The 24387-nt window shown below is 40.3% G+C and overlaps 1 protein-coding gene across 1 annotated transcript in view; it reads right to left on the bottom strand.

Annotated features, from left to right (window-relative positions):
* The window catches only part of large1 (LARGE xylosyl- and glucuronyltransferase 1), a 370540-nt gene that overhangs the window by 9364 nt on the left and 336789 nt on the right, over positions 1 to 24387 (bottom strand). The window contains exon 13 of the mRNA XM_003220873.3: positions 15419 to 15565. Within this exon, the coding sequence (XP_003220921.2) occupies positions 15419 to 15565 (147 nt within the window). The remainder of the gene's footprint in view (positions 1 to 15418; positions 15566 to 24387) is intronic.

Below are 24387 nucleotides of genomic sequence, written 5' to 3'. Positions count from 1 at the left end.
GAACATGTATTACAGTGTGTCCAAATGATTTTCATAAGAACCAAAGCAGTGAAATAGATCTGGTGTTGTATTTAGACACAACGATCCCTAGGTAAAATCTCACTTCCTCTGCAAACGTCCCGAAAAGGTTAAACTTGAAATGGGGATTTGGTGAAATCCATAGGATATTTTGAATGTTCCACAGAAGTGATAACTGATCAAGTGGAAGAAAATAAGCTTTATCTCCACATGTTTTTGGAACCTATTGAATAGATGTGTTATTTACCAGCTTCAGGATATTATGATTTGTATTGATATCAAAAACACAAGAAAAAGTAGATGACTTCATGTGACCTTGTTTTCTATAACTCCATGCCAACTATATGTTTAGCCACATACACTGTACCAGAAATTCTAGGTAGTACTTGTTGCTCTAATCAAGACATGGCTGTAGTCAATAGTAGCTTGTGCTATAACAAATGTGTAAGTTTTAAAGTCTCTACAGGACTCTGGCCAAGTCCAGTTATTAGTCTTCGCTTGAATAAACCCATAGAATAAATAGACAATGTAAATCCCATTGATTCATTGGAGCTCTTGGTGGCGCAATGGGTTAAACTAACAGGTCAGCAGTTGGAGTAGTGGGTTAAAGCCTTGTGACTTGAAGGTTGGGCTGCAAGCTGCCAGGTTCGAATCCCACCTGGGAAGAGCGCGGATGAGCTCCCTCTATCAGCTCCTGCTCCATGCAGGGACATGAGAGAAGCCTCCCACAAAGATGGTAAAACATCAAAACATCTGGGTGTCCCCTAGGCAACGTCCTTGCAGACGGCCAATTCTCTCACTCCAGAAGCGACTTGCAGTTTCTCACGTCGCTCCTGACATGAAAAAAAAAGCAGCTTGAATCCGAGGAGAGCAGGTGAACTCTCTCTGTCAGATCCAGCTCCCCATATGGGGACATGAAAGAAACCTCCCACAGGATGGTAAAACATCAAACATCTGGGCATCTCCTGGGCAGATGGTCAATTCTTTCACACCAGAAGTGACTTGCAGTTTTTCAACATGACATGGAAAAAAGTGGGTCTACAATAGGTACTGTTTACATTTAAACTTTTTTTCCTTATTGATCAGGGGTCAATTAACATGTTCATTCTCTGTGCTTATTCTGTTCTTGGGGTCCTATTAAATCTATTATTTACAACAAAGTAAATCCTGTTCTATAGCCCCCAAGTCATCTAAGCTTCTTCCAGAAGACTTACAACAAGACTTTCTTACAACAAGTTTCTTCATGGTGATGGAAATATTTCTTTCTTTGAATAGGAGATGGAAAAGTTAATTTAAGTAAAAGGGACAACATATTTTAGTCTCTGTTATGGTGGATGCTCCCAGAAACAGCCCTGGCATTTTGTGGTATACTGTATAACCATCAATGCAAAAGACTGCTTCCTACACAATATCTGGAATGAGATATTATATTGTGTAGGAGAACATTTTAATAATCCCACTTGAGGGGTGCAACTGATAGGCAGTAGAGGGGAGGCACTGGCTCTAAAGAAGAATTCTGGCTCCTCATGAGATTTTCCTAGATTCCTGAATTTCTAGCACTTAAAATCATTCACACCCACAAAAGTCATATTTTCTGTGTTCTCATTCCCTTTTAAGTATCTCTGAATTTGGTTGCTTTAACTAGATTTCTAAATACCCACTTGAAGTCACTGCACTGCTAGAAAGTTGGGAACTAGAGGAAACTGTGATGGAGGAGAATTCATACTGTAGGAGCAACACCTTAATTTTGTCTCCTCACCAATAGCTATATCTTTGCTCATTCTACCAGATGGTTTAACTCCAGATAGTGTAATGGCTTTTTCAGCAGCTTAAAAAGAACAAATGATATTGTGACTGCTGAAGAATGAAAAGTGAGAGCTAAGGAACACGTTGTGATTTGATGTGCACTTGCTGGTAACTTAATAGTTGGTGTTAAGAGCATCAAAACCCGAAATAGCTGGACTTGTAGTGCATTGTGCTTAAAAGCCTAAATGGGTGATTGAAGTTCCTTTAGCAGGTGAAAAACTTGATAGCTTAACTTCTCCTATAGTCTGGGAGCTGGCCAGGAGACCTTTAATATAAAACTCTTGATACAAAATTCAGAATGGAGTCATGCATTCACACCCTGGAAATAGGTAGACAAGCACAAAATTTGCTGGGCGGAGTTTAGAAAAGAAGGAATCTACAATGAAGAACTGCTTTCTATTTCTAAGCTGCCCAAAGGCGAGAAAGGTCACAATTTCGGGAAATAGGTGGCAAAAGCAATTTCACAGAGGGAAAGATTGCAATCTAGCACTCGAGAGAGAGTTTGGGATGCTGCAGGCATGATCAGCAATCACTGTCAAAGAAGCCGTTCCCCCATCAATGTGGATTCAATGGTTACTAATGACTTATTAAACCACCCTGAAAATCGAAGTGGGAATTGTCTCCCAGGGGGTGGAACAGGAGGGCTGCAGAAAGCTTGGAGGAAATAGATGGGCCAGGATGAATGCGTACAGACTGCGCAACTATGTTAAACACCCAGAGGTCCGGCCCACCTTTGTACTCTGGAGTTAGTTGGGGGCGGGAAGTAATCTCCTAGCAGGGAAATAAATGCCACGTAAGTAGAAAATTTGATTGATGATAGATCGGAAACATGAGTCCAACACTTAGAGGCTTTATTTCCCAGCAGATTTTGTTTTGAACCAGGAAAGAAGCAGTTAGTTTCCTAATTAGTCTTTATAATTATTGCATAATTTAGTAAAAAGCAGTAGAATTTTTTTTGGCTCATAGTCTTTCCTGCTGTTCTAATTTAGCTGCTTCAGCTGCATTTTCTTTAATAAATGTCACTATAAATACTGCTGTGTCTTGTTCTCACTTTTAAGAAATTCTGTTTCTAACCTGGTATTTCATGGTACTATATGAAAGATCCCAAATGAGGAATGATTTGGGTATATTTGTTGCATTAATCATGCTATATTGCACGGGGGATTTTAAAGAAGTTATATTTCCAAGCTGTGACACATGTAGATGAGGACATGTGGTGACAAAGACACACATTCTCATGTTGCTACTTTTTTACATGCATAATTGCTTAGGTAACATTTTTCTCATATATGTGTATAGTCTAAGACAGGGGTCCTCAAACTTTTTAAGTGGAGGGCCAGTTCATGGTCCCTCAAGCTGTTGAGGGGCCGAATTATCATTTGGAAAAAAATAAACGAACAAATTCCTATGCACACTGCACATGTCTTATTTGTAGTGCAAAAAAAAAAAAACAAACCCCAACAACAACTATTTATTTATTTGCTACATTTATACCCCACCCTCTCTCACCCCGAAGGGGACTGAGAGTGGCTTACAAGTTGCATGCACATACAATATATAATATTATTGGCATAGCACAATATTAGAATTATATATTACTATATTGTCCTATACCACTATACTGTAATAGTATTAGTAATATTACATTTAATATATAATAGGTAAAGGTAAAGGTTTCCCCTGACATTAAGTCCAGTCATGTCTGACTCTGGGGGTTGGTGCTCATCTCCATTTCTAAGCCGAAGAGCCGGCATTGTCTGTAGACACCTCCAAGGTCATGTGGCCGGCATGACTGCATGGAGAGCCGTTACCTTCCCACCGGAGCGGTACCTATTGATCTACTCACCGTATTAGTAAATGAAAGAACAATACAATATTCAAAAATAAAAACAATTTTAACCAACATAAACCTATCAGGATTTCAATGGGAAGTCTGGGCCTGCTTCTGGCCAATGAGATAGTCAAGTTAAGTAGGACTGTTGGTATTGTGTGCCTTCAAGTCATTTCAGTCTTTGGGTGAGGTAAAGTCTAAAACTAAGAGCAGGGGCCAGGTAAATGACCTTGGAGGGCTGCATCCGGCCCCCGGGCCTTAGTTTGGGGACCCCTGGTCTAAGAAATCGATCCTTAAGAAGAAATGGCTTGAGAAAATAAATCTGGAAATATGGTGCATGCCTTAATACCTAAAGCACCAATCCTACCTTGTCTTGGAAGCCAAGCAAAGTAAACCATAGTTAGTACTTGGATGGGAAACCACTGATAGATTATATTTTAGATAAAAAACCTGGCAAAACACCTCTTGAGTATTCCCTGCCTAAGACAACCCAATGAAAATTCATGGGATCACTGTAAGTTGACAGTCGACTTGAAGGCATATACAAATACAGTGCACTGAAGACGCAGTAAGTATCAAGTCAGAATAAATAACAGAACACAAGTGAAATGTTTAAAAATACTCAAATGACCAGGAAAAGGCTTAAGTGGTCTTCTGTAGACTGGAAAGAAAACAGAATAAACACTTCATGGAGGAACTAATTTCAACAGCTTGGATAAACACTTATCATGTGTAACTCAGTTGCACACACTGCCTTTGCATAGAGAAGATTCCAGGTTACATCTCTAGCATCTGCAGATAAAAAAGACTAAGGAACTGATGACAGGAGGCAATTCTGCCTGAAACCCCAGAGGAAAAGTGCCAGCCAGAGCAAACAAACTGGCCTAAATGGACCAATGAACTGACCTTGTATAAGGTACCTTATCTGTCAAAATGTCAGAAGAAATGATGCAGAAAGAATCCCACTGTTGGCATGCTTCTTTGCTGCTCCCTTATGGGGTGACTAAAAGTGAAAAGGAATACACCAAAAGAAACTATAGCTAGGGGTCCTGTGTAAAGTGGGCTATTAGTTACAGAAGTCTTTTAGGTTTTCACATTACAATCTTTATCCACTTTGAAGGAGCTCTCAAAGCTCATCTGCCCCCCCCCCCTAAGTTAATACTTATTCCTATGGGTGCCATAAGTTCTAACTATACAGGAAGACCCTTCCCATTCCTCGTGACATCTAACCAGACCCTTATTTGAGGACTCACATGAAGGTTCCAGGATTTACAGAAAGGTGTGATTAGATGTCATATTGAAAAAGCCAGCAACAACGAAGTGTTCTGTTGTGCTTTGAAGCTGAAGAACTGTAATATAGCATAATTTAAGGATGTGCTTCTTTACATTCGTTAATTCCCACAGCGGAGAATAAGTCTTTTTTCTGCGGCATGAACTTTTGCAAAATCTGTGCAGTTTGTGAAACTCTACTGCAGGGGAGAGAAAATCTTTCTTTCCTGTCTCTCTGCCAAGTAGCGGTTGGCAGGAGTGGGGAGAAGAAAGCAGTTAAGTGGGGTGTTTTGTCACTAGCTATCTTGCTTGCTCAGTTACCATCTCTCATGTGCATGGCTATATGGGTATGATATGCAGCTAAATGAGAAGGGTGCCTACTGCAAGTCTCATAGCATCTCAATGTAGTGGCCACATGGACAGTGGAGATGGGGAATAGCCAAACAACAAGATTTGCCCATTGCTGGCTATCATAGGAGCTTATTACATTGGGATATACAGTGTTATCCCGCTACTCCGCGGTTCGCTTTTCACGGACTCGCTGTTTCATGGGGAAATGGGGGTAGATTTATATGTTATTTTAATTGTTATGTGGCCTTTCTCCCCCTTGCAAGCCCCGGGAGCTAATGAACAAGGAAAAGAAGGGACGGAGGGATACCTGCACCTCGAATCTAAGTTTAATGCTTTTTCAAATGATTTGCTGGTAATAAAGAAATACCTACAAGAAAGCACTGGGCTCCTGTGCACCTTAGCAAGATTACTTAAAGCTGAAGAGTTATCCGGCACCTGTGAATCTAACATGGTAAAGCCAGCCGCAATCAGGCAGGACTTAGCCTCCTCCAGCCCGAAAGAAATAAGAACAAAACAGTCAAAGCTAAATAAAACCAAACAAGTTCCAGTCAACTGCAAGCGCAAAAAAAAAACCCCCAGGAACATTAAAGGAAAGTTGAAACACAAAATTACATGCAAGCAAACAGGGCGCACTAGGTATTGCAAACGGGGATTAAAAAAACTTCTAGCATTAATCCCACCCTCAAGAACTTCTGCAAGAAAAAAGAGGGCAAATAAAAAAGACCCTTCAAAGTGGAGCCACAGTGATTCCAAAGTTGGGAAAATGGATAGATCCAGAAAAATCAAGCAAGGCCCCCAATACATAAATGTGGCAACACAAACACACTGGGAAGCTCAGGACCCCAACACGTCAAGAGAGAAGGATGACAGAAACCCAAAAAAAACAGTGAGAGCAGACGGACCTAAATCGCCAAGGACCAATCAACAAAACTACAGGCAAAAGACCAGCGACAGAGAACATTCTGGGGATAACTGGAACCTGGTCCTCATACCAAACAAGATAGTGTTCATCAAAGTTCCCAAGCCAGGAAAGCTCTCAAGTCCGGATGATCGCAAGTCCCATGTGATAAGTCTTGTGAATACGGTTTTACCAGGGGGGCTGTATAAAACTGATATTGACCAGATTGAGCTCTTGTATAATGATCCTTTGTATGTTGATGCCATAGTTTCTTTTACTGACCTAAATATAGCGAAGTTCATCATAAGAGCTAAGGACCTATTTGCAAAAAAGGGCATCACAATAACAAGATTCTTCCAGAAGATCTTCAACCAAGGATCCCCAGAGGGCATAATGGACTCTGAAGAACAACTATCAGCGACGACAGAGAGAAGTGAACAGTTGCAGAGCCCCCTTGAGGCCCAAGCTGCCAGCTCCTCAATGGAGGGAAAGAATACCCCCGGCCAGGAAAACCTGTTTTGCCCAGAGGAACAGCTACTGGTTGAGACATATGTGAACCTGCCAGGAAAGGAGCAATGGGCTATTCTAGATAGATTGCAGGCGTTAAGCGGTCACCTAAGAGAAATAATTTCCAAAAGACAGTATTTAAACGATGACGGTCAGATCAGAGCAAGGGTCGGGCAAAGGGAAGTGCAGGATAACATTGACTGGCTGGGGATGAGATTTTTGAACACGGAGGAAAGAGTAGACCCACCCCCTAATCACTTCCCCCTGTCCCCTGAGGTGATAGTGGTGAAACTCCGAACTATTAACCCATGTGTGGCCCATGATAAAGATTTTACTATAGGGCCTTGGGACACACAAACGGGTACTGAAAAAGAGAACAGGGGGCCAATTATTAAAACAGCATGAAGGCCAGACAGGAGGCCGGAAAAGGTAGGGCCTCAGATGCAAACCACAACACCGAGCGGAAATTGTGGTTTGAAACAGACATCTATCACCCAATTTTTTCCATCTATAGTATCTAAAAAAAAAGAGAAAGTAAAGGCCCTTAAAGAGGGGAACCCTACATACCTATACAAAAATAGAGTCACCCAGTCACATTTAAATAGTTTAGGCCCGAACAACTATATAAAAATGAAAACAGCAAAGGAGCTAAAGATCCTGTCCTGGAATATTGCTGGATGGATGGGAAAACTAGTGGACAAAGAGTTCACAGAATATTTACAGGAGTTCTCTATCATCATGTTACAGGAGACCTGGGTGGAGGATACTCCAAACCTCACTTTGCAGGGTTTTAGGAGTTTTGCAGTGGCTGCCTCGAGGCGACATAAGTGGGGGCGCTGCTGTGGGGGTTTAGCAGTTTTTGTTTCAGTCGAGATAGAAGCTGAATGTCAAATTATGATTAACCACACGAACAATAATGTCTTAGCAGTAGAGATAAAATTCAGGGATAACCAGGTTCTGCTGTGTATTAATGTATACGTGCCCCCAGTAAACTCAACGTCTTCGACCAAAGAGGTATGGAGGCTACTAGACGCAGCCTTAGGGGACATTACCGCGGACTTGGAAAACACGAACATAGTCTTAGGAGGGGATTTTAACGCGAGGATGGGAAAATCAAATGAGGATCTAGCGCAGCATTTTGGGCTTTATCTAGAGAACCAGTTCTCGCTTGGCAGAAACTCAAGAGACGTGAAAATTAATAAGAATGGGCTGGAATTACTCTTACTAGCCTATAAGCATTTTTTATTAATTATGAATGGTAGCTATTTAGAGGAGTCATCTGGACTATACACTTACCACTCAGCAAGACGGGGAAGTGTTCTAGATTACTTTATAATCTCAACTAGGTTGTTACCAGCAGTTAAAACCTTTAAAGTGGACATGCGCCCAGAAAGTGACCATCACCCAATCAAATTAGTTATAAAAACAGAAGTAGAGCAGGACAGTGCGTCAAATAATTATCCGCTGGACCTGGTCTCCACGGGTCCCAGACGACTCAAATGGTCAGGGCCCATGTGCGAAAAGATGTTAGACCTACTTACCGGACCGACTCTCGAAACTTGCAGAGACAAGATACTCAAAAGCACTATCGACCCAATAGAAGGTTATCAACAAATTATTACCTCCCTCAAACCCCATCTGATTCACTCAGATCCAGCTAAAGACATCAAGCACAACAAAGGAAGTTGGTTCGATGCAGAATGCAGGAGCCAAAAAAAGACCCTTGTCCGGGCCATTAGAGCAGCCAATAAAAATGGGACCGAACAATCCTATAAAAGTCTGAGTGTAATCCGTTCACAGTATAAATCCCTACTAAAAAAGAAGAAATTCGAATTCAACAGGCAAAATTGGTGCAAACTGGACCTGGCAATTAGGCAAAAGGATGAGGGCAAATTCTGGAACATGGTACATTCTGGGCTAAGGTCCGTGCAACCCCACTTAGATTCCCAAATTTCAGCTCCTACATGGGAAGCCTATTTTGGAGAGGTATTTGACGACCCGGAGGCAGCGGGAGAGGTATCCGAACCTATTGACGCTCCTGCTTGGCCACCAGTTTCTTCTGAGGAAATGGAAGGCCTACTTCAAAAATTAAAAGCTGGAAAAGCTCCAGGAGAGGACATGCTCCCTCCAGAACTGTTCAAATGTAACATCTCCTGGTGGGCCCCCATCTTGGCCAAACTGTTCACACATATCAACCAGACAGGAATCATTCCGAGTGGGTGGAAAACCAGTATAATTGTTCCACTATATAAAAAAGGTAATAGGACGGACCCCCACAATTATAGACCAATTAGTCTGTTGGATGTAGTATCAAAAATCTATGGTAGGTTTCTGTTAAACAAATTACAGAGTTGGGCGGAGGAAAATAATATTATTGCGGAAGAACAGGCTGGATTCCGTCAAGGCAGAAGCACAATAGATCAATGCTTTGTGCTGTCGCACTTAATCCAAAATAGTCTGAGGAAACCAAAGGGTTGCCTTTACACAACATTTGTGGATTTCACCTCAGCTTTTGATTTAATTGATAGACAACGTCTGTGGGCAAAGTTGGCAAAAACGAATGTGGACAGACGACTGCTGTTATTATTGCACCAGCTATACTCGGGAACTGATCTAAGAGTGAGGTTAGGGCTATCAGGCAAGCTATCGAACAACATTGAATCCAAAAGAGGAGTGAGGCAAGGCTGCTTGCTTGCACCTTTTTTGTTTATCTTCTACGTGAATAACTTAGTGGCCGAGTTGAGCTCTCCTGAACATTTTCCCCCAGCAGTTGGTAACAGGAGAATCCAAATCCTATTATATGCGGATGATATGGTGCTACTCTCATCTACGCAAATAGGTCTCAGGAGACTTTTGAGGTCACTAAGTAGGATTTGTAAACAAGAGAAGCTGACAATCAATCACTCAAAAACCAAAGTGATGGTATTTTCCAAAAGGAAGCAAAGTCACACCTGGAAATTGGATGGTCACTCAATAGAGCAGTGTGATAGTTTTAAATATCTGGGCTTACACTTTGCATACAACGGTAAATGGAAGAACCATATAGAGGCAGCCAAATTATCTGCCTGGAGGTCAGCGAAAGCAATCCTAGCCTTTGGAAAAACAAAGGGAGGTTCACTGGTTTGTCCCACAGTAAAGATTTTTGCCGCTAAAATTTTACCCCAACTGTTATATGGAGCGGAAATTTGGGGGCAAGGTAACACAGAACAGGTTGAATGCATCCAGAACAAGTTTGCAAGAGCTCTTTTAGCCCTTCCCTCGGGGACCCCAGCCGCCTTGTTAAGACTGGAATTAGATCTTCCCTCACTCAAGGCCAGAATGCACAAGCTTAACATCTCGTATGGGAAGAGATTGCTAGGAATGGAGGAGGAGAGCATAGCAAAGCAATGCTTGAGGGAACAGTTTAAACGGGGAGGTTGGGTGCAATCCTGGCTAGCCTTGCTCCATCAATATTTTGATGGGTCAATAACAACTCTAATGCAGCTAGACAAGAAGGCGATTAGGGACAATATCTTTGAGAAGGATGCAGCCGACAATCTAGAGCAGGGGTCCCCAAACTAAGGCCCGGGGGCCGGATGCGGCCCTCCAAGGTCATTTACCTGGCCCCCGCCCTCAGTTTTATAATATGATATTTTTATATCAGTTTTAATAATATAATATACTGTATATACATATAATATTGATAATAATATTATAATGTTATACAATATAATACTAATAATAATACCATATAATAATATTAATTATATGTTATATGTTACATATAATATTACAGTATAGAGCAGGGGTCCCCAAACTATGGCCCAGGGGCCGGATGCGGCCCATCAAAGCCATTTATCCGGCCCCCACAGCACAAGGGCAGAAGGGGGTTGGGCTAAATGACCCAAGGGGTCTCTTCTTCTCTTACAACCATTATTATTATTATTATTATTATTATTATTATTATTATTATTATTAACATTGAGGCTGGGTGGCCATCTGTCAGGGATGCTTTGCTTGTGCTTTTGGTGCACAAAGGCAGAAGGGGATTGGACTAAATGGCTCAAGGAGTCTCTTCTAACCATCTTTATTAGTATTATTATTATTATTATTATTAACATTGATTCTGGATGGCCATCTGTCAGGGGTGCTTTGTTTGTGCTTTTGGTGCACAAAGGCAGAGGGGGATTGGACTCAATGGCCCAAAGGGTCTCTTCCAACCCTCTTTTTTATTATTGTTGTTGTTATTATTATTATTATTTATTTTTATTGCTCGGTGGCCAACTATAGTCTGGCCCTCCAACGGTCCGAAGGATCGTGAACTGGCCCCCTGTTTAAAAAGTTTGGGGACCCCTGATCTAGAGATTAGTAAAAAGCAAAGTTTTTCTATATGGTATCCCAGACTAAAGAGTGACCAATACTGCCAACAATATCTTCAAGACCTAACGTCAGCTGAGTTGAGGAAAGCCTTTACAGCTCTGCGTTTCCAAACAATGCCCTCAAACTGGCTAGAAGGGAGATACAGAGGGATCCCTCATGCCCAAAGGCTTTGCATTTGTGGCGCCGGGGAAAAAGAAGATCTAACTCACTATCTATTGCACTGCCCTTTGTATAATGACCCCAGAAAAAATCTCCTGGGAACACTCCTTGAAGAAAGGGCAGCATGGCAAGAACCTGCCGTGATTGGTGCCTTACTAGCAGATTATGATAAAAATATAACACTAAAAGTAGCCACATTTGCAATCGCTGCCCAAAAGATCAGAGACAGAGTAGCAAAAACCTCGCCGGAGACCAGATAGGGAAAGGGAGATGGTTAAGGAGGTCACAGACTAGACGCTGTTATTGCTAGGTTTCTGCCAGCAAAATTTTAAAGTACTAGTTTTTTAAATCTTGAACGGGTTTTGCTTTACATTGGAATGTGTTTATAAAGGTTGTATGTTATTGATGTCATGGCCTATGGCTAGTGCAATAAACTTTATTCATTCATTCAAGTTCTGAGATACTGTTTTCACGTGTCATCGTAAAATCAGTATAAAATCTTGCAAGAACAGTAGTTCAAGGCTTTCAGGCTATGTCACTGCAGAATATTAGATTTTTTTAAAAAATAAAAAGTGCCACAGGGAAGCATTCAAATAGAATGGGAGGGGCCAGCCTTCCATGGTGGGATGAGTCAAAGCCCAGTATTTTCAAAATGTAAGAATCAGATGTGATAGAGTCAGTATGCATGCTGACTAATACGGTATGCACTCAGTCCTAAAAAATACCCTTATTTAAGGCCTTACATGAAGACTCCAGGCATGCATACTGATATGAAGTATATTCCAGTGTGATAAGGTCTTTAGTTAATGTTTGGCATTTCTGCTGCCTTGCAAACACGTGGCCATCTCGAAGGTAGGGGTGGATAACTGAGTAAGGAGATTCATCCACCGTTGTCTTGCTGGTGTCATACAGGAACAAGTCAACTTCTCTTGCCCATCCTCTTCCTATTTACACAATTGCATGTAGTGCCTGGTGGAGGCAGGGACAAAGCAAGGAGGCTAACCTGTGGCTTGGTGAATCCTCCTTGCTCAGTTTCCCTCCTCTCACATGGCCACACATTTGCTGGAAGATGGGCACCAAATGATAAAGCTTGTCAATTACTGGCTATACTCTTCTACTCACCTTCTATCTACATGGCCATGCATTGGCTGTGTATGTAAGAGCAGCAGAACAAGGAGAATTGCCCATCGTAGTTAGAGCAGTCAGTTTTGGGGATCTTCCAGGGATCCTCTGGAGGCACTGAAGGATGATGGCCTGGTGGCATGTAGGCTATTTGAAAACATTTCCTTGTTAGGGTTTCTGAACCCTCAAGAAATACCTACTCCCTCTCTCTCTTTGACTGAGTCATCAAATATTCTTTCCATCCCTACCATAATCTTTCATAGATTCTAACCTATTTCATCAACTGTATAAAGTGTTATCCGGTATGTCAGATATATATATACAGAACACAAGGCTGGGTCTGGGGATTTTACACAGTAAAACTAGAGGGAAATTAGAGGAAGGAAGCACTGACAGTGATTATTATATTTTTAAAATTGTTTATTCACCAACCTGTTCTGATAATGTCCTCATATTAGATAAGACATTCAGCAGTGACTGGAAACCTTTACCTGGATTGAAGCCTTCAGTGCTAGACTGGAACTTAAAATAAATGTACCTTGGAGGAACTGTCATTGTACATTGGCTATAAAATATTTATCCAACTGCTATTGGCTAAATTAGATCGTCCTAACCAAAGTAACCCAGTGATTCAATGGAACCTATGTAAGGGTAACTTACCATTCAGCAATTGATTCAGTGGTTTGTTTGTTTTGCTGTTCAGAGTATTTATACCCCACTCTTCAGCCAGAGTGGCTCCCAGGGCAGCTTACAAATTATTAATGGGACAGTTCCCTGCTCTCATGCTTACAATCTAAATAAAACATGGCACACAAGCAAAAGGGAATGGCAGTGGGTCAGCAGATCAACATATATACTCATGTTGGCATCAAGTATAAGTCGAGGGCAGGTTTTAAGTCATTATGGATTTTTATATGAATTGTAGATAAGTCGAGGGTAATTCTGTGGAGAGGGGAAAGCAGCAATGCTGTCTCAGAGGGTTAGTTGCGCTCGGCCTCCGTCACCATTTTCCCATCCAGGCCTTGAAAAAGGCCAGAAGCCATGCCACAGTCGAGTGAGAACAGGACAGCTGTGCCCCTTTTAGATTCTCCTAGGATGGACAAAGCATGCCTTTTGCAACTCTACTCACAGGAGCAGATGTTCCTTTCTTTATAAGAGTGAAGGTATAGTAGTCACATTGACCCAGGTTTTGGTGTTGATTTTTTTTTACTAACATTTCAAAACATATACATGGGTATATAGGGTAAATTCAGCAGATACTGCCTGCTCTTTTCTTGCTCCAAGGCAGTGGAAGATGGGTTGGATGGTGGGGGTTTCCTCAACTGCTGGTGCTGGCACAATGGAGTCATGCCTAGGTTTAGCTTAGTTAGCAACTGGATTTAGTTCTATTTGAGATTAAAGTAAGGAATGTATTTTTGTAAAACTATGATGGCAACAACAAAAACAGTAGAAGCTTCCAGTGACTGTGATGAAGCTTTAAAGTATTTAACTAGTTATGCCATGGAATACAATTCCAATAATGGTAGATGTAGTGATTCCATAGATAACAACGTGAATACATCCTAAAAATAATAACGGATCACTACGTTTCCCATTGTATAAAATGTAGTGGCTGCAATCACTGTCACATACATACAAACCTACTATTTAGAAAGATAGCAAAACTTCAATGGCTTCAATTGAGCAACAAACAGGTAGCAGAGAAAGTGAGAAGGAGCTATGTAAAGAAATATCCTCCTCGAAAGCAAACCTTTGGGGTTGTATTAAGGCAAATGTGGATACAACCTTAGTTTAAAGAAAAGTGCTACAAAATATTAAAGTGACATATTCAGTTTAATCTCTTTCTGAATGGTTTGGACCTTCCATACTTATATCCCCTTTCCTATATTCCTCTGCAATCATTAGATTGAGAAGGGCTGCATTTCCAAGGCATAATTTGCATTTATCTTGGAACTTGATATTACTCAGGTTCCAAGAGAAACGCAAGATTATTTTCAGAAATGATTGCATTGGACTTTTAAAATAAACCTGAACCCACGCTCTTGTTACATCCCACATAGATTACTGCAATGCGCTCTATGTAGGGTCACCTTTGAAGACTGTTCGGAAGCTTCAACTGGTCCAACGAGCAGCAGCCAGGCTGCTCACAGAGTGACATTCAGGAAGCACACAACTCCTTTGCTATGCCAACTCCACTGGCTGCCAATCTGCTACTGAGCACAATTCAAAGTGCTGGCTTTAGCCTATAAAGCCCTAAACAGTTCCGGTCCAGTTTACCTGTGCAAACGTATCTTCCCCTATGAGCCACTTCAGAGATTAAGATCATCTGGGGAGGCCCTGCTCTCGGTCCCACCTGCTTCACAAGCACGAGTGGTTGGGACAAGAGACAGGGTCTCCTCAGTGGTGGCCCCTCGGCTGTAGAACAACCTCCCCATCAACATTGGATGAGCCCCCTCCCTTCTAGCCTTCAGAATGAAAGTAAAAACCTGGCTCTGTGGTCAGGCTTTCAGTGAATAGTGCAGTGCAATAATAGACTTGGAATATGTATAATGACTACGGAACTGCCTTGGATTGTGATTTTTGGATGGCGTGATTGTAATATTGAATGTTGTTTTTAAATGATTAATATGTATTCATTTTAATTTAACTTTAAACTTACTTGTGTTTTAAGGCATCTAATAGTTGCCATATGTAAGCTGCCTTGAGTCCCCTTAGGGGTAGAGAAAGGCGGGGTATAAATAGGGTAAATAAACAAATAGTGTGATATGTGGTGGAATGCATGAAGCACATGGGTCTTCTTTTCAACCCCGTATCACTGCTTCCAGCATCTTCTGTTAGATTTGATTACTGCACTTTGCGTTATGGTAGGGTGAAACATCAAACCTTATCATTTCAAGGAAATGAATCAATATTATTGACTGGCATAGCTTTTTGTGGTTGTGTTAAGAAATAAAGTATGAGGGTGAGAAAAAGTATTCATATATATGTTTTAACATTATTTTAAATGTAAACACTAATTGATTTTCAATTGCTGGATCTCAGGAAAAAAGTGAGCAAAAATATCTAGACCAAATAACCAATAGAGATGTGCACAATACCTGAATGTGAAGAGAGTCCCCATGTCCAACATAGACAACAATTCTGCTTTTGACTTCGGAAAAGAGAGGCGATAGCGGAGAGTCTCAAAGGCAGGTACAATGAGAGCCTTTTTTGTATTGGCTAAGTCCAGCTGGACAACAGATTTCCTACAAAGGAAAATGAATTAAGAACACTTTAAATTTGTTTCTCAAATTTGTCAAATACTGATGACATGAACTATACCAGGGATGGCAAAATAGGAATGTTGCTTTCTACACATTTTAACGGTTTAAACTTCAAATCTTTTCCCACTGCAAATATGAAGTCATTTTAAAATGCTGGTAAATCTTTCAAAAACAACTTAAAATGAAATTCTTCCTAATTTACACTAGCCAAGTTGAAGCCTTTTGAAGTATTTGAGAGGGCCCGTTATATTAAAGATGAAAAACCTGCCAAGAATAAAAGGGAAACATTAGTTCAGCAGCAAGATATGTGAATGCAGAGGGATATGAACACAAAGCATTTCCTCTAAATGGATGTCACACTTGAGTTTTTGAAAACCTTATGTTCTTTCCATCTTGAATAAGCAGAAGTTGGTATATTTTGTTAGTGTCCAATAAAAAAGAATGAAACTAAATTCTCAGCCATTGCTAACAAATCCCTAGTGAGATAAGAAGACATCCGGATAAAATAGATATTCACTGCCTGAATTCCATGTTCTCATTTGCACTACAGCTAGTTTAGATGTACTGATAAATGTATGAAATAAAAAGCACTAATGACATATATTTCCAGTTCTCCATACTCTCTAGTTATGGTCAAAGAGGAAATTTCACATTGCCACCCATGGGAAAGACACACAGCTATACTAGCAAAGCACTGTGCTAAGACTGAATGTTAGGAGGATGAGGTTATTAGTTTTGCCATTTGATTTTTTAAAAGTTCACATGTATCAGCTGCTGAGATATATAAAAGCTATATCAGAAAACATCACAAAAAAACAACCTTCTTTCTTCAGCAACTCTGCCCCTTCGATTTCTGGGCTATTTCTAGTATTCTTCACAAGGGGGGGGGGGGAGAGATGGGGCTCCAACAAAACTTTATTTTGTACATTTATAAAATCTGAGTTCACTGAGCTGTTACTTCATGCTTGTCTTCATGAGATGGCTCCCTACTGCTAAACAGGCATTGAGCTGAGCTCACATTTCTCCAGGTACCTTTTAGCTTTTGTTCCTGATGCCCTTCAACTTCTACTTATCCCTCAAAAGGGACAGGTCTATTATTTGGAAATGTGGGAGATGAAAGTGTCATACTAGTAGGTTACATATTTCAGATTCTGGGATCTTTCCCTAGTGCCTTCCATAAATTGAAAACTCTACATCCCAATATATGTCATTTGTGGAGTAGTCATCCCAAATTCTAAAAATATTCTCATCACATGATACATTGCCCCAGGAGCTGGCGGATAGAATATCTGTACAGGCTTGACTGCAGTTGTCAGAAATAACTTGGCATTGTATTTTCCTTAAAAAGAAAAAAATAGTTGCTCAAAAGGGAAAACTGGACTCTCCCTAATAGGATTGACTGTAATGATGTTCACAACACAACTGTGAACACAGAATGAAAATGTTATAAACAAGTAGTAAATTATCTCTAAGTTAAGGATCACTATCATCATCTGCCTGGAAAAGACCATCACAATGACAGTGAACCATATCCTAGGATTTGCTTTCACTGCAACTAGGCAAAAAAGAGAACTGCCTGAATAAACCTAAGTTATAGGGTTTTCATAATAGTTTTCAATCAAAGATTTCCCCTCAGGCCTTTCTGTGTGGCTCTTCCATAAAATGAGATAACTCTTAGGAAACTTTTCTGAAACTTGTTTGAAGAGTCTGCATCAAATTTCCTTGTCAGTGTGCAAAGGTTATTGAATTTTATCAGCCTCCCATTATAAGTTTTGGATAGTTTTTCTCTTATTTCCTTTCTTCCTCCTTCCATCAGTTCTAATTGACCCAGGCAACTGCTTCTAAATAGAAAGTTCTTTTACAACCAGCCTCCTCCAGCTGCCAGAATTATTCAGTGTTCGTGACACTTTTAATGAATCCACCCACTGCTTTAACTTCTGCCTTCTGTAGATTTGGCATGGAACTTGGTGTGACTGACAAAGTGCTGAAGCGGGAAGAAGGTGCACTGAAGCCATTTGCATCTCATTAAATCCAGTGGGGACAAACTAGTTAATGGGCTTTCATATTGGTCTAATCAATGTATAGATCGTCATCTCTAGTTTCTTTGCTCTCCCATTAGACTTCCTAGGTCTCATTTCTCTCACTGGAAATGGGAGTTATAATAAGATCCCACACTATTTGAAGAAAGCCCATGGGTGCTTCTAATGAGCCAGAACATTTCTGGGTAACTAAATAGTTTTCATAGAATCAGTGTTGGAAAAGGCTTTATGGCCAACCCTCTGCTCAATGTAAGATCTCTAGCTACAACATTCCCAACAGGTAGCTATTTAGACTTTTTAAAAAGACATTCAGAGAAAAAGAACCCACCACCTCTCCAGGCACTTGGTTCTATTACTGAATCACTCTCAATGTCAGGGAAGTCCCTTCTAATGTTCAATCAAACTCTACCCAACTGTAACTTCAAAACATTAGTCCCAGTTCTATCCTTTGAGGCAACAGAGAATAAGCCTTTACCCTATTCTTTGTGGCAGTCTTTGAGGTATTTAAAGAGTGCAATCATGCCTTAATCTCTTCACCAAGCTGAACATGCCCATCTTCTTCAGCCTTTCTCCAGTGTCTTGCCAAGTGAGGCTAGGTTTGCTCTATCATTTGTTTTTCTGGTGGCAGGCAATATCACTTTTAAACTAACTTAGTATTGTGTTACTTGTGTGTTTGTATGTTTTTAATATGATTTCATTATGGCTGCTTTAATTTATTAATCTAAACATAATTATTTTGTCTATTTTATTCATTCCTAGAGATTTTGGAAAAAAATCTTAGGGACCCTGGAATAACTGTTTTTAGCTGAAAGAAATAGGCAGAACATAATTGATTAAATATATAATGCCATTCTAACACTCAAATATTGCTCAGAAAGAAATACTGAGGTTCATGTATTTTGGAATTATGGGAATAACTTCAATAGTTCAGATTGCAGAAAAAGACTTCCCATGACCAATGTCTAAATGGCTGTATTCAATAAGAGGAGAGAAGAAGTAAACAAGACTTAAGAGAGGAAATGCTACTTTTCAGTGAAATTACTCCACGTAAACAGCTAGGCTGTTCTTAAGATGCTTAGTACATGAAATGTAAGGGTGACAATTGCTGTCACTTTCACATGCCAGCTACTGAAATTCTACCTGGACTAGGACTTTAGGAGACCATCATCAAAGAATACAGCAACCGCTGCACCTCGTCATGTATAGCCTTTGGACCTAAGAATCTTTCATTTGTTTATATCCCTATTTAGCTATGGAAACACACTGGGTAGACTTGGGCAAGTAATAGTCTCTTAACTTCAGAGAAGGGCATGGGCAAACCCCCTTTGAAGAAATATGGCCATGAAAAACCAAGAATAAGTTTGCTATGTCATAGTTGACTTGAAGGCACATAACAACAACAATGTGCAAATTAAAACTAAACACTAATTTGAAAAGAAAAATAATACATCTCAGTATAGTTGGGGTAGTCCCCACTATACTGACTATAACTGATCAGATGACCTGATCAAATTTGATTTAGTCTCCTTGAGTCTATCTTCTACTTATTGATCGAATTCTTTAAGGCCTGACTTGGAATGAACAGCCTTTTATAAATAGGAAACTCTCAAGTACAGGAGACCACATGAATCCTTTTCTCAGGTATCTGAATATGAATCCTCAGTTTGAGGAGCTACATAAAATCTTTTAGTGGATATCCCTCACCACTCTATTTTGTTTTTAATAAAAACATTTACCCTGTTCATTTTGCTAGGGCTGATACTACATGCATTACACATGGCTTTATAACCTGACTCAGGTGTGACTCAGTACTTTTAATTTACTTCTATTATGCAGTAGTGTCTGAAGCAGAAAGATTTGTGGAGCACTTGTCAGAAGTGGTGTTTAATATGGGCTTAGCAATAAATCTGGATATATTCTAGAAGGCTGCTTATTTATTTCTATATAATGGCTGGGAAGATTAGTTCACAGTTTACCCATAAATATCTGCTTTTTAGCACTGCATCTTACTCCAAATTCTAAAAGATAAAGTAACTATCTGTGGGGAAAGTAATTATTTTTGTTCTCCTCCCCGAACTCTCACCAACATTTCTAAAACCTGCTTCTAATAATCCTTTAATATTAGATACCCATTAAACAAGATTACAGAAAAAGAGTAAGATGACTGCGTACCAAGAAGGGTGAGAGCACATTACTTAGTGATGCGGAATATATGCCTCAGCTTCTGACATCCCCAGTTAAAAGAATCTCAGCTATCAAGGCATGAGAAAGATTGCTAGAGATTTTGGAGATGTCAGTATATACAATGCCAGGCTAGACTGACCAACAGTCTGACTTAGTACAAGACAGCTTTAAGCTGAATGCTCAGTTTGTTACCAAGAGGGTATTGTCCTTTTTTCCTTTCAGAAACAACAGATGCTTTGCCCATTGATCTCCCCAGCTCTTGCCCTGCCTGCCTGCTTAGTTCCTGCTATGGGGTGTGAAACCTATAACATATTTTCAAGAGCTGTAGTTCATCCATTTCTTCCCTTAACTGTGCAGTCATCAGGATTTTTTCTGCCCCATGATAACCTATAAGGATATACACTTCTTGTCTTCCTCATGGCAAAGGTTGTATTGCAGGACAACCAAGTTGGCTTCCACTCTTAAATTGCTCCTAAAATTCACTGCATGGCAGGTCGTTGGACTTGATAACCCTTGGATCCCTTTCTATGAGAGTGTCTTAAGACACCTACAGAAAACTTTTACAAAATTGCTTGGGTAGGGATACGGTCAGTTTCCAATTATGAGAAAGTATAATAATTTGGAATATAATGAAGACAAGAGCTGGCATACTGTTAGTGACAGAGGCTGGCATAATGCCAGTGTATAATTTTTTGTAGTCAATACAAAGGGATGAATTCTGTACCCTTCTCACAACAGCCTCCATCACATTAAGGCTTAATTTTGCAATCTTGTAGTGGCCCCAGAAGCCCCTGACATTTGAGAAATGTTAGGCTATATCCCTGTATCCAAATGCGTGATGGCATTGTCATCATTTAGAACACATGTGTCAAACTCAAGCCCCACAAGCTGAATCTAGCCCACCATGTCATTTTATGTGGTCCTCAAGATCCTGGACTACAACTCCTGTATTTCTCATCATTAGACACCATGTTTAAATCTAATGGGAGTTGTGATACAGCAATGTCTGGAAGGCTGGCCTTTGTTCTGTTTAGTCAGGAGAGTGGGGTTTGAATTATGATAAAAGGCTTGTGGATATGATTTACTTTAAAATGCCCTTTAACCTTTCCTCAACATAAGAGCCACAAGTGATGTTGGGTTGCAATTCTCATTATTTCCAGTCTGCATTAGGATAATCAAAAGTAGAAAGAGTTTTTGTTCAATAACATCTCAGGGCCCTAACTGAGTAAAAACCAGAGAGCACTGACCACTATGTAAAAGAATTGTAGTTGGCCCTCTGTATCCATGGATTCTCTGCTCATAGAGTCAGTGGTTCTTTGAAAGGCAATCATAAGGCTGATGTGACCCTCGATGAAAATGGGGTTTGCTGCCCCTGCTTTAGAACATTCAGAGGAACTCTAGAACAGTAGTTCTCAACCTGGCATCCCCAGATGTTTTTGAACTTCAATTCCCAGAAATCCTAACAGAGGGCCGGGCTGTGGCGCAGCTGTTGAGCAGCTGCCTTAAATCACTCTGACCATGAGGTCATGAGTTCGAGGCCAGCCCGTGGCGGGGTGAGCACCCGTCAATAAAAAATAAAAAATAGCCCCTGCTCGTTGCTGACCTAGCAACCCGAAAGATAGTTGCATCTATCAAGTAGGAGATAAGGTACCACTTATAAAGTGGGGAGGCAAGATTAACTAATTTATGACCTGGAATGAGGAAGTGCCGTCAGTGTGGATGATGAAGCAGCTGCTCCCCCCTGTGGCCAGAATCGAACATCCCCTCAGAAGAAGGTTAACTTGCCTCTGCGTGTGTCTCTCAGTCTCTGTTTGATGTGTTTATGGGCATTGAATGTTTGCCCTATGTGTGTTATAATGTGATCCGCCCTGAGTCCCCCTTCGGGGTGAGAAGGGCGGAATATAAATACTGTAAATAAATAAATAAATAAATAAATAACAGCTCGTAAACTGCCAGGGATTTCTGGGAGTTGTAGGCCAAAAACATCTGGGGACTCCAGGTTGAGAACCACCGCTCTAGAAGGACCTGGAAATTAACTTTGTTGTTGTGCACCTGGTTATAAGAATGAATCAGGTTGCTTTTTGGCTGCCCTCAACCCTACTTGGCCATGTCCAGAGAGTCCGCCATAGAAGGAAAGTCAGTCTTGAGGGAGGAAAAACAGAGTGGATCTGAGCAGAACTTCATGCTCTTTCTCCCCATACAGGGCCCCAGTCAACTGTAATCTCTTAGCTTACATGGAAAGTGAAATCATTAACACAGACTTAATGTGGATGTAACACCGCAGTTGAGCATTTATATTTTAAATCCAAATTGTAGCAGACCTGAATTAGATGTACTGAGACAAGACATAAACTGCTGTTGAAAGTTGGCCACACTAAACTACAGTTGTTAGCATTCATAGTCTAGCACTTGTAGCCCCCCCCCCCAAACTGTGATTAGTGAAAAACAGCCTTCCAATCTCTTCTAAATGGCTACAGCATAGGAAGAAAAGAGATTCTGAATTTTGTACATTTAATAATGAACCAAAGTTTTGCTTTACATGTGAACTCTGCCAGAGTGTAGCTATGTAATATATAAAACAATTCAGAACTTTTGTTTTCCTAATGTGTCAATGGGAAGAGGAACACTTTCTATAATAGGTCGTAAAAATACTGTAGGAAAAAGGAGGGACGTCATGATGTGGCAAAAATACACCACTGTGGAAGGGATTCCTAAAACTAATTGTTTTTGGTGCTCATGATAGTGAAACAGTAAACTTTGAATTCCAAAGTACAAAACACAGCTGATCTCTCATTTTACAAAAGGCTAGAAAAGACAAACACATAAAAGATGCGCGTGCAACAACTCCTGAACTGGGAGTTGAGGAATTCAAATTGTATTTGATAGTAGTTGATGAACAACACCTAGGTAGGGCATTTTGGAAAACACAATCTGGGAGACAGAGTAGTTCACGAGGTTTGTGGTGCTTTAGTACACAAAACAAATGAGGGGCAAATACAGAGGCAGCATCACAAGCTTTGGCATTTACTACACCAGAAACATGGGAGATATATTTCTATGGTTCGCAGTACAGTTATGCTGGCTATACAATGGGATGCGCATGGATAGGAAAAACAAAAATAACTGAAGCTGATAGAGTTGAAAAGCAGCCTGGGTAAAATAATATTTCTTGCAAAGGAAGGAGTTATTTGTGAACATTATAGATGTTAGATCCTTTTTGTGGCCACTGGGTGTCCTCCTTGTTCTATGTATTGGAATATGTGTGTGGGTGGACATCTCCATTAAGAGAGATCAGGTAAGCAGAACAGAGGTCTGAAGACCATGAAACTCAACTTGTTCACATTATTGTTGTACATACACACTGAAGTCATTCCTCTTCCCCTCCAAAGTCTAGTGCAGTAATTATTCTGTCTTGACAAGATCTTATCTTTCAATCACTTATCTAACTTGTTGGGATCCCAGCTCTACTTTGAAGGGACAGTGCCGGGTTAACAATATGTCAGAGAGATAACAACTTCAATAACATTTTTCACATCCCCACCATTAAAGACACTCTGGAAGCATCAATATCTGAGAGATCAGAAAGTCACATGAGTCATCCGGACCATTTCCATGCCAACATAGGATGCAACTGTACATTTATTAGTGTTAACAAGTTTCTTGTTAAAATGTGCCTTATAACAGAACTTCCTACTTTCCCTGGGAAACAAATTTCACGCATTAAAATATTTAGTTTACACATTTTCCTGTTTACACATTCTGTAAAGAATCATGAATAAATCACAACCTCTATCTAGCAGGTGCACAGAGTGATGTGCAATACAATAAAAACTTCACTAGTTCACATAAAACTGAACTCTTTGGGGACAAAGCACTATACAATAAAATCTGAGAGTGGCATATAAATAAAAATCAAACAGCAAGAAAATATTATATCGTATTAAAAGTCAGACAGAACATAACCATTCCTGTTTGCCTATCTGAAGCAAAATAGAGAAGGAAACAATCTTATCTCCGTTGGGAGGAAATTCCTCACTTGGAATGAGGCTGCTTTCAGATATTTAAGTATCTCAATCAGGTACAGTATTTAAATTTGAAACTCTCTTTTGTCACAAACAACAGTAAATGGGAGATGGTAGACAAGGGGAACAAAACCAAACACTGCTGGCTTGAAAATAGCCACAATCTGATTGGTAACAGCTGTTAGAGACTTGGCATAGCATAGGGTGTTGACAACCTACATGCCAAGTGATGGAGGTGCACCATCAAATCACAGTGTTAGTGAAAGTATGGGATTGCAGAATTGAACATGACCATAAGACACTATATATCCTTGACAGTGAAGCAGATCTGACAGTCTCTGGGCTGAGATTCTCTCACTGTTAAAATTTTGAAAAGAACTACCAAGGAAAATTGAGGTATTAGGGATTGGTATGAAGTTATGGGATGGGGTATTTTCACATGTTTTCATGTGTTTTGGAGGGTTTTGTATATTTTGCGGGTAAATAATCCCTGAAAAGCAGCAATTTTCAAAATTTGGGGGAGATAGTTGGAGTCTTTGAAGGACCATTTGGGGCATCA

The sequence above is a fragment of the Anolis carolinensis genome, chromosome 5 (genome assembly GCF_035594765.1).
Source record: "Anolis carolinensis isolate JA03-04 chromosome 5, rAnoCar3.1.pri, whole genome shotgun sequence".
NCBI lineage: Eukaryota > Metazoa > Chordata > Lepidosauria > Squamata > Dactyloidae > Anolis > Anolis carolinensis.
Note: the sequence above shows the minus strand (reverse complement) of the source record. Positions and strands in the feature narration are given on the sequence as shown.